The sequence below is a fragment of the Micropterus dolomieu genome, linkage group LG05 (genome assembly GCF_021292245.1).
Source record: "Micropterus dolomieu isolate WLL.071019.BEF.003 ecotype Adirondacks linkage group LG05, ASM2129224v1, whole genome shotgun sequence".
Taxonomy (NCBI): Eukaryota; Metazoa; Chordata; class Actinopteri; order Centrarchiformes; family Centrarchidae; genus Micropterus; species Micropterus dolomieu.
The window spans coordinates 30,956,418-30,967,515 of NC_060154.1; the positions used below are offsets into that span (position 1 = coordinate 30,956,418).

Genomic DNA, 11,098 nt, shown 5'->3' on the forward strand with positions numbered 1-11,098 from the left:
TATTAAGTGAGGGCCATTGTGGCAGAATTAAGATCAGCTTTTACAAACTTTTTTTTTCTTTTAATAACAGAATTAACCTTTCAGCATGTTTTTAGTTGAGGAAAGATTATTTATTTTACACAAATAACTTGGCATATTTAGTCAGCACCCCCTACAAAAGAGTGGAATTGTTCAATCTGAACAACACTGATGAATTGGTTAAATTACATAAATTTTTTTTTTAAATGATGTGGTGATGAGAGACAAACGGGAGTAAAAAAGCTTACATCTTCAGGTAGATGTTTAAGTGCATTTAATACATAGATGAAACAGAGTCAATTGAAGGTCAATGAAAACGACATTAAAGAAACAGACAAAAGTAGAAAAAACAAGAGAAACAATTGCAAGAGAAAAAAGAAAACGGGTATAAAATGTATTCATCAAGAATAAATATGTACACTGATGCAACATCCCTTCTTAAACATATACACAGATATATGGACACGGTATAGACACAGTAAAAATATATTTTAAAAGGCGGACCAACAGGGAAGAAGCGTGCTTTTATTCTTCTCGAATACCATAAACATTAAAATAGAAGCTTTATAAAAGCCGGAAGCTATCATAAGTTTGCATTTAGAACGTGGGTTAATTATAATAATATTATATCAGGTAAAATTAGGTCTACCCCCCTACAATAAAACAACGTCAGTTATTAGAATAGGTTTCTCACCAAGCATGTTAACTAAAAAAGTCACAACACAGTAAAGGGCAAGAGAGGTCAACTGTGTAACTTAGTACATAAATAATACACACAAAGAACTTGGCAAACTGCATATGTTAAACAGAAATACCTCAAATTACATGATATTATACTCTGTGAAATAAAACGAGCATCCAGGGACATTGGGGACAGCACGGAGTGTCCATTTAAACCAGAGGGACAGACATAATGTTTACTAGGACCGTAGTGTTAACCCTTCACTGAAAAATGCCAACTAGGAAGGTGAACAGGCAATGTATAAACACAAAATGTAACAAGTGTCTGGTAAAGTACATTAACAAAATGCAATCATGGCAAGAACCCATTAACAATTGCAGAGCATCCTTCATTTTTAAGGGTAAAGCAAACCTTACCTGGACCTGGGGTAATCACATAGCTGTAGCCCCTAGCATGGTGCAGTACCATTCCAGTTAGCTCCTAGTCTTAATAGAAGTATTGTACTTGTTTGGCAAGACGCACCAAACTGCCTTGTGACATCAAGAATGGTATCACATTTTTCTTTCTCAGCAACACAGACACATTTTACTTGGGCCCCTGTATCAGTAGCTGGACAATGCTGACACTGCAACAAATCCTATTAAAGTATGTTCATAGCTTCAGTGCATTTTTCAAAATACGGCTAACGCCATTTCTTCTGTATTTGGAAGGTCTGTGCAGAGCCCCAGCATATACACAATAGTTAGTTTGCTTCTAGTTAGCTTCAACATTATACACATACACTTGTCCAGTCAGATCTTGCCGTTAGCAGCAGTCAAGACAAAGGAGGTGAAAAGATGGGCCGACCCCTGCTGGTGCTTCCAAGCAGCGGCGTCTCAGAAGAGATGGGTGGTCGAACGACTGAATGTGTGGTACCTTCTCTCAAACGCGGAATGCAGGCTGACCATGGAGGGGGAATGGTGTGCCTGTAAATAGAAAAGAACGAACAAGAAAAAAATGTGAAAGAGGGCGGGGATAGAAAAACCTAAGATAGTGTATTAATACCCACTTTTGTTGTTAAAAGATCACTCTGGTTTAAATGTTTTTGGCTATTCTCCATGTCAGTGATAAACAAACAAACAAACAAAAACACTGGTCTCTCCAAGTTAATTGCCGAGATCCAGGAACACTATGCCGTCACTATCCAGTCCAGTGGGGCGAGAAACATGAGCAGTCAGACGATCAGAAAGGGTAAACCAACCTCCAGGTTAGTCTAACTCAGATAGTTTGATAATAAATATGTCATAATTACAAAGTAATTATTAAAGTAATAACCAGGTAATAGCTTGGCATTAATGTGTATCTGGGTACTATTAGACAGAAATGTACGTGTAATAAACAGTGTAATAACAGGCAAAAAACAATGGGTAGTAATGGGGTACTATCAGTCAAGTCAAATACGGTAATTACTATATTATAATGCTGAAGTTTAACCTCCCTTATGTTCCAAACCCTCCCCTGGGCAGCAAAATGCAAAACTACCCATTACAATTTAATTTCATGGTAAAGAGCCATAATGATGACCTGGAAACACCTGTGATAACTTCTGTCCATTCATGTTTATATTCTCTACAGCAAAATGTAGAGTGACGTATATCCTACTGTCAGCTCTACATTACTGTTCACTTCTCACAGTTATCCCTGTATATATTGTTAACAGTATTTAGTTTTTGTATATAGTGTTTCTGATCATTTCGATAATCACCTCAGTGTGAATTTTTTTATTTCTTTTTTTGGTATACTGAGTTACTAACTGTTTTCTAAAACAGATTAGCCGACATCAGATTGCTATTGCACTCTCCTCAGCAAGACAGAATACGCAAGTTACTTCCAAAACGTAAGTTACTTCCAAAAAAAGAGCCAAAGTGACATTAACGTTAGATAGCTAAGCTGATAACTACACTGAGTGATTATTGAAATGATCAGAAACACTATAAACAAAAACAAACTGTAAATACTAATAACAATGTGTACAATGTGTAAAAGTGAAGAAACTTTGCGTGAGTATGAAAAAGCACCGTAAGGCGGTCACTAAGGTTGGAGGAGAAAGTAAAGTTACTGTAGAGTTGACAGGAAGTAAACATAGACGCAGGTTGTAAGTCAAATATACGTCACAACTAGCGCTAGTAGAGAATATTACCATTCAAATTAAATAGAAACAGGTAGTTTACTATTATAATAATTTCTGGAACATAAGGGAGGGCGACTTTCAGCATTATAATATGGTAATTACTGATTTTGACTGTCAAGAATTTCATGTGATTTTGGTGGTATTACACTATTCATTATTTTTTGTTTTACCTCCCAATAAAGTGCTTTAGATCATCGGGCTGAACCTGTCTGACTGACTGTATGTGTTCCCACCAGACTTTGTTGGAGCAATGTTGCTTCGTTTCCAGATCTCAGCATTTATGTTTTTAATTTGGTTAGTACAATGTTATAATAACTGAAAGTTATAATAATAGTTAGTAGTTTTAATAAAATAAAAGATCCTTTAAATAACCTTGGACGACACCCAAGTAGTTAGCAGAAGGACATGGTATTACTTTTTGGAACAAGAAAGCAAGCGTGCTTCTCTACTCAGTATCCGAACTCCTTTTCAATGTGCACTTTTAAAACCCTGCAAGATATAAGTTGTCAGATGAGAGTTAGTACTCAATTAGCAGGGCCACACAATATTAAAAAAAATAATAATAATAATCATACTTTACTTTATTGTTTGCAAATAACCATTATCAACTATGGGTTACTAGGGGTTGTACCAGAATAGGTTTACATGGTTTCATACTGCACATTGCTGCAGCTCCTCTTTTCACCCTGTGTGTTTGAAGGCTTCGTTTAGCTATAGAGTGATACATCTTTTCTCTACATGATCTTTGGTGGGAGTTGTGCAGTTTCTAGTTAACCTCTTAACATTCCTGTAAAATTCCTGTTAAATTTCATTCCAATACCATGAAAAATGACTATTTTACACAGGTTTTTCTGAGTGTATATCTTAGCGTATTTTTTTTGCTGGTAGTTCATCAACTTCCTATTTAAAGCTGGATATCGTTATTTTCAGAATTTCATTGGCTACACGAAGTGCTGGTCATTGGCACAATTGCAACTGCTTGCAATTGGCTCAGCCCTGAGTATATATATAGTAGCTATATGAGGCGCGTTTAGCTTTCCTTTCATCCCTGTGACGTAACAGGTCTCTGTCTGAGTGTTGGTTTTAAATAAGGTGTGGTCGGGCAGCAGAAAGCGATTGCGCCATTGACCCCCAAAAAACTGGTCTAAAGTTACATGTGCAGTATTTCACTGTTTTCTGTTATTTTAGGGGTGCATTACTGCGATGGTAAGACAGAAGCTGTGCGCATTTACGTACGAGGCAAAGAAGCATAACTTCATTGATTATTTAAATGTAATGACACGGTAACAGGATCGGTCAGTGTCTAATGTTAATTCATGTTCTGTGTTCTTCTACACATCCAAACGGTCTCACACACAGTCCAGGTTCACACAGTGAAAGTGTCTGGAGTAAATCAGCTGTGGTCCGGATCAATCCTGAGCTCCATCAGAGCGTCTAAATTATTTCAGACCTAAAAGTTGAATACTGTTTCCTCTGCTGTCCTGTCAAGTTTATAACTACAGTTTTGTTTGTTTTTACTTTACTGCACACATGGAAACATTTAAAATGACTGACAGCAGCCTCTCTAATCATGAAAGTAAATCGTAAAAAATAAATAAATAAATACAGCGATAAAAACACAAAATAAAGAAACCAGTGTAGGGGAGAGATGTAACCAATGACCTGTTCATCATAGTTTATAACAACACAGCGCACTGAGGATCCAGATGTTTCATAGAGGACACTGCGTCTGCCTGTTAACAGACTGGAGTTCCGACACTTCACTGATAAACCACAGAGCTGCAGAGTAACTTTGGGCTTCATGATCAGACACGGTTTTTACATCACGTCCACACTTCTGTCCACATCCCGCTCTCTGCTGCGAGTCTGCCATTCAATCAATCAGTCAACTATATAATGCACCAAGGTAGAAGCGCACCTGGCTTTTAAAGGGAATGGGAGACACTCTGATTGGTGTCTAGCATGTTCCAAACAATACACACCCATGACTAATTCACAGAGGTACATTTTGAACCATGCGCACACTGACCATTTCTTCCACATTTAAACTAACAAAATTGGAGTTAGACACGCCCAAACTGCGCTGTGCACTTAGATTGTAAAAAAGGACCCATAGTTTCTTGTTGTACAGATATACCTTCAACACATCTACACAGGAAAGGGGGTTTCAACCCCCTATTTTCTTTACAATTGGTTACTTATGTTCAGTTACCGAACAACTTAAACAGGGTAGGGCGAATACATCAGACACTTATTCAAAAAGCATGTGAACAACAGCAGAATAACAAACAGGATCATTGTAGGATAAACACACACACCTACTTAGTGCACAGAAACAAACGCTGTTACCAGCGCCTCTCTGCCTTTAAGCCAAGCTGTGGCACTGAAGTAATCGAGACAGGCGACCTTTGCAAAACACACTCACTCTCACACACAGAGTTCTTTCTACAAGCATTTCGGCAGAGTGTGCATGGAAATGTCTTTGACATTCATTCAAACACACACACAGTTCGTCCTTGATCTAGAGATATACTGCCAGTGAACAAATTAAGAGGGGCTGATGACAGCACTCGCACCCGAGCCTTTTACCTGCTCACTGGGCTGTAAATCAAACCTGAAGGAGTGGCACCAGCTTCAGTCTATGACAGCAGCGTGAAAATGCCATGTGAGAAGTAAGGTAAGTAGTCTTCATTCAGCCACTCTGCCCCAGAATAAGTGTTGGCCAGATACGGCATCATTACAGCAGTATCAGCAGGAGAGCACTGAAGTTAGGCTGCTTCTAACGTCAAGGAGATGTTATGCACACCAACCACCACCAGGCGGCATTTGTGAGCGCCTGGCCCATGAGAACACCTTTGGAATCCCCACCTTCTGTACAAGGTTAATAGTCCTACATTAATGTTAAAAAGGCCAGCAATGCATGGAACCTTCCACCCCCTATCTTCAAGTGGTACTTTCCACCCCCCTGTTAGAGTGGTATGTTCCGTCTCCCCAGTGCAGTTCACAAGATAATGGAGAGGTCTGAGAGTTCTAATTAAGCTGCAAAACGAGTGTTAATGCCTTAGTTCAATGGACCACACTACAGTCAGAAACAAACCACACACACACACACACCACAATTTGGCAATAAAGCAGTCTTAACTGGAAATTCTGGACCATTTTGTGACTTGACTCGTCACATCAGTTGTGGGTGGTGATTTCCTGAACCCAAGTATTGTGAGAAGCCACAGTCAGCTCATCTGTTTCTTTCAATTACAATGCACTTCACCGCAGAATTTTGTCTGAAAAGGGGTACAGCAACATGCTGGGACCAACTATCAATGGACGCCAAAAAACATGAGTACGATCTACAGCTGGAAGGCAAGAAACGGACCAGTGAACTATAATGTGTTAAACATTCTCAAACTGAGGTTTTATTACATGAAGAAAGGAAGAAGTTGATAAAGCTCATGTATTCTGCATCAAACATAATAAATACTCTGTTATGTAGACATAACAAATAAAGAAATCCAAAAAAACTGCATAATTTTTTGACAGGAATGTGGTGACTTTCTCCCCGGGCCACTAAGGAGTATATTGCAGTTTGTGTCTTCTTTCAAAAGTGTTATAGATTAACTAACCAGATAGTTAAAATAGTGAGTTTACAGACATCTTCTCCTTTTATGTTGGCAGGCAAGACACACAATTTAGGCCTCCCTGCTAAACTGTACAGCTCTGCTTTTCCTCTGCAGCTTTAAAAAAAAGAATATATTTAAGTATTTAAAAACCTAAAGGCTTCCAGCGAAGCAATAATGAAATAGGATGTTTCTTTTGGGACTCTTACAATAATCTCTTAAATTTAAACTACTCTAAGCACACTTTTTGTACAGGTTTTACCCAATACTTAGACTTCTTGCAGACCTAAATTCCTGCAAAGCCCAAAACCACATGCCAAATCCCTACCTACTAGTGGCTCCCCTTCATGCCCACATATACCTGCCAGACCAACAGGTGTTACTGTCCTCTCAGAGTTAAAGGTTAAGTGTGCAAGTTTTAGTGACATCTAGTGGCGAGGGTTGCGAATTGCAACAAATTGCTCACTCACCATAATATCGTCACATACATTTTCTTACATCTTGGGAGGTTTGGCTCATCTGCACCAACATACCAGTTTACAAAGGCATTGTCAGGTGAGGATCAAGGCTCCTCTCCACTATGTTCATTAGCTAAACAGTCTGCAAGTCATTTACCCTGTTAATTATCAAATTACACATTTGTGGCTACGGTAGCGAAGCAATAGCCTACAAACACTTTTTCAATGCAAATTCTGAAAGTATAAGCCTTACTGGTCGCTTGATAGGCACACAGTCTTGTTATCGTAATGTCATTAGCAGAAATAATAAATGTTTTTTCCAACAGGGCAGTAATATGTGAAGTTCAGCTGGCTGATCTGAACTTCCATGCTGCCAGTAATTAGGGATGCAGCAGTTAGCGGATTTAACTATTAACCGCACTTTAAAACGTCGTAAAGGCACTGCTACACCGAGTGTTTGTTGCAGGGAACAGCAACGCGCACTGCACGGCGAGCTCGCGTACATGCCGCTGCCAAAGTAGTTGTACTTTTGCGCAGAACTCTCCCAGAACACTTCCACGCAGTGCAAATCGCTTCTTTTCTAAAAGGGCCTTTATGGAAGAACGCAGTCCTCAACGAGACCTCCAGTCCCTGAACATCTAACGTTACATCCTATTGCCGTCTCCTGTCAATTTCTTTATATAATTTTCACTAAAACCTATATGTATGGATGAGAGTTGATGACAACAACAGTTCAGTTTATTACCCTCCACCACAACAGTTTCCCCTGGAGGATAAATAAAGTTTATATATGTTATATTAATACTACTTACATATTACAGAAATATAATTGTTAATGTAATTAAATAATAAAAAATCAACTCAAGTTGTTACTAGTGTTGTGAAATTAATCAATGCATAATTGTGATAATCGTGAAACCATGATTATTCCTCAGACTATAATCGTACCAACAAAATCTGCAATTGTTGCATCCCCACCAATAATATTCATCAGCTGTTTGTCTTGCAAACGTAACCGACAAATTTTTGTCCACGTAACAAAGTCAACACACAGCGCTGGAGAACAGATATGAAGTTAATCCAACTGTATATTTTACACCACTGACGAGGGAAACGCGTCACTTCTCTCAGTGATCATCCCCATCTTTTAGCTAAAGCTATCAAACAACCGTTTTTATTTGCGTTGCTAAAGGTGGACTAACTAACTGTCCAGCAGAAAAAGGGCAACTTCAGCGCTGCTTTGAAAACATTTGTCCCACATCAGAGCCTTCCATCTGGGAAAATACACAACAATTAACGTTATATCCTTGATTTCTGCCGTCATCTGTCTGCATCTGTCCTAACCTCGTCTGGCTTTATTGCGTTTTCGCTTCTTTGACGAAGAAGATCCGTACACTTTCGGCTCGTGCTAAATAATACGTGTACTCAGGACTTGTGTACTCAGCAAGAAAATTTTCTGTGCCTTTACAACGAAATGAAAGGTAAGGGGAAAGAGCATAACTCTGTGTTGAAAACTGAACGGGACGTATTGACTCAGATTGGGGGTGTGACGATACACTGAGCTCATGAGACATGAGGAATTACGATACTGGTTCACAAGAACAAGATGAGAAAATAATTGTACACCGTTTTGAAGAAATATTAAATCTTGGGGTCCTGCCCCTGAAAAAACTGAGCATTAAACACTTCATTTCCTGCATTCTGGTAAAGGTTTTCTGCCACCACCTAAAATCAAGTTGGAAAAGGGTTGGGCGATATGGCCAGAAATGTTATCACAATAAAACATTTCATGTCATTGGATATCGATAGTTATCACAATAAATGTCAAATTATTGTTTCTTCAAGTTTAATGGCTGATATTTGCTCCTTAGTGAAAGACTTAATTGTACCACTTGATGTCACACATAGGACACTTCACAAATCTAAGCGCAGAACATTCAAAACAATTGACAATCTTTTTTCGACAAATATGCGTGAGTAACATAAAATTTTTCCTTTTCCTCAACAAAATAAACATCTAAATAGAAAAATAAGTGCTGATTTTTCTATGATTCAAATTACTTAAATTAAACATTTATTGAACATTTGTTATTTGGTTATTGAGGAAAATTATATTGAGATAATTACTGTTTTATTGCCCAGCCCTGCTGGTACTCCCCATTTACATGTTGCCTTGTTCATTAGGGCTAATGTTAGTGTATTCATTATCATTTCAGATAGCCAACTATATAATATTCTCTCTCTCACCATTAGTATAATATTAGTTCCAGTTGGACAGCAGTTTCATTTGTGTGGGTTTTTCCCCCTCCATTAAATTTGTGTAACAAAAATTATCTACATGGTGGTCAGTTTCTAATTAGTTAATGCTACTCGTCAATAATCATTAATGCACGAAAGGCACCCGAGCTTCTTTCTACCGAGAGATTAGGAGGCCGGCGAGAACGGGAACAGGTGAGTGTCACATAGTGCCCAGAGAACCTGATATGGAGAGGACACGGTACCCAAGAAAAGTCCCACTACGCTGAAGAGTAAAATGTAGAAGTAACTTACTGGTAACGCACTTTAAGCACCACTAATAATCAAAATTGATGCCACTTACCAGAGACGCTGTAGTCTATCGATGGATTACATTCCAACAAAACTGGCCTTGTTATGTTGGCAAAGGTCCAGACGATCCAATCCAGTAAAATATTATATAATAATAGGTCAAACCGCATTTTTATAATCAATAAAGACACACAGACTGCTGTTACATCGTTTGATTACAGTTAGCATGTAAACAAAAAAAGCCAGTACACCTTGACCTTTTGAGTGACACCTTAATTGTCCCAATAGAAAATTCGATGCCCTGTCCATGGCCTACAATAACCAATGAGTGTCCATGTAGTCAGGAAGTGCCAGTCCCCTTCTATTGTGCATCCACCCACAGAGATTGTGCGGAGGACTGGCGCTTCACAAATATATCACGCGACTGTTAAAAAAAAATACGCAAGAATACTTTCCACAGACATAATTATATATTGTTGAATATGAAAACGCCCCACGCCGGAATTCCGGCACAGCGCCAGATAACTTTAAGCCCTGTGTACTCCTCCATTTGTTTGAATTTCACTTCTCTACTAACTTCTAATAAACCAGATGACTCCGCAGAGAATGTATTATTACTTCCTCTTCTTTGTACGCATTGAACGTAGTGACAGGCGTCTACACTGCTGGAATAACTGAATAACGACGTGGTGACAAAATGCGCTCTGTAGCGCCGTTTCAGCTACTGTAAAAACATGGCGGTGCAACATAGAGACCTCCATGTAAGGGGGACCCCCAGTTATGTAGATAGAAGTGTCTCATTCTAAGGTAATGAAAACAACGGTTTATTACGTAAGGTCTTTATACACCACTGAAAACATAGTTATGGATCTTATACTGCATTTCTTTCAATAAATCCTCAGATATACAGTGGGGGAAATAAGTATTTGACCCCTTGCTGATTTTGCAGGTTTGCCCACTTAGAAAGAATGCAACGATCTATAATTTTAATCATATGTACATTCTAACAGTGAAAGACAGAATCCCAAAGGAAATTCCAGAAAATCACATCATATGAATTTATTAAAATTGATAACCATCTGATGAGGAAAAACAAGTATTTGACCCCCTGGACAAACAGCATGTTAATATTTTGTAGAAAAGCCATTATTGGCCAGCACAGATGTCAAACGGTTTTTATAGTTGGTGACAAGGTTTGTGCACATTTCGGCAGGGATGTTGGCCCACTCCTCCCTGCAGACAGCCGCCAAATCATTCAGGTTCCGAGGTTGTCGCCTGGCAACTCGAATTTTAAGCTCCCTCCAAAGATTTTCAATTGGATTCAGGTCTGGAGACTGGCTAGGCCACTCCAGAACCTTGATGTGCTTCTTCAGCCACTCTTTTGTTGCTTTGGCGGTGTGCTTAGGGTCGTTGTCGTGCTGAAACACCCATCCTCAACCCATCTTCAGCTCTCTCACTGAGGGAAGGAGATGTTAGTCCAGAATTCCACGATACATGGCCCCGTCCATCCTCCCCTCAATACGATGGAGTTGTCCCGTCCCCTTGGCTGAAAAGCACCCCCAAAGCATGATGTTGCCACCACCATGCTTGACGGTGGGGATGGTGTTCT

The 11,098-nt window shown here is 39.1% G+C and overlaps 1 protein-coding gene across 7 annotated transcripts in view; it reads right to left on the bottom strand.

Moving 5' to 3' along the window:
* Positions 1 to 275: 275 nt before the first annotated feature.
* ect2 (epithelial cell transforming 2) overlaps positions 276 to 11,098 on the bottom strand; it is a 56,252-nt gene continuing 45,429 nt past the window's right edge. For all 7 annotated transcript variants that reach the window (XM_046050365.1, XM_046050362.1, XM_046050367.1 and 4 more), the window contains one exon: positions 276 to 1,665. Coding sequence is in view for 3 of the 7 variants with exons in the window: in XM_046050367.1 (XP_045906323.1) it covers positions 1,576 to 1,665 (90 nt within the window). In the remaining 4 variants the exon portion in view is untranslated. The remainder of the gene's footprint in view (positions 1,666 to 11,098) is intronic.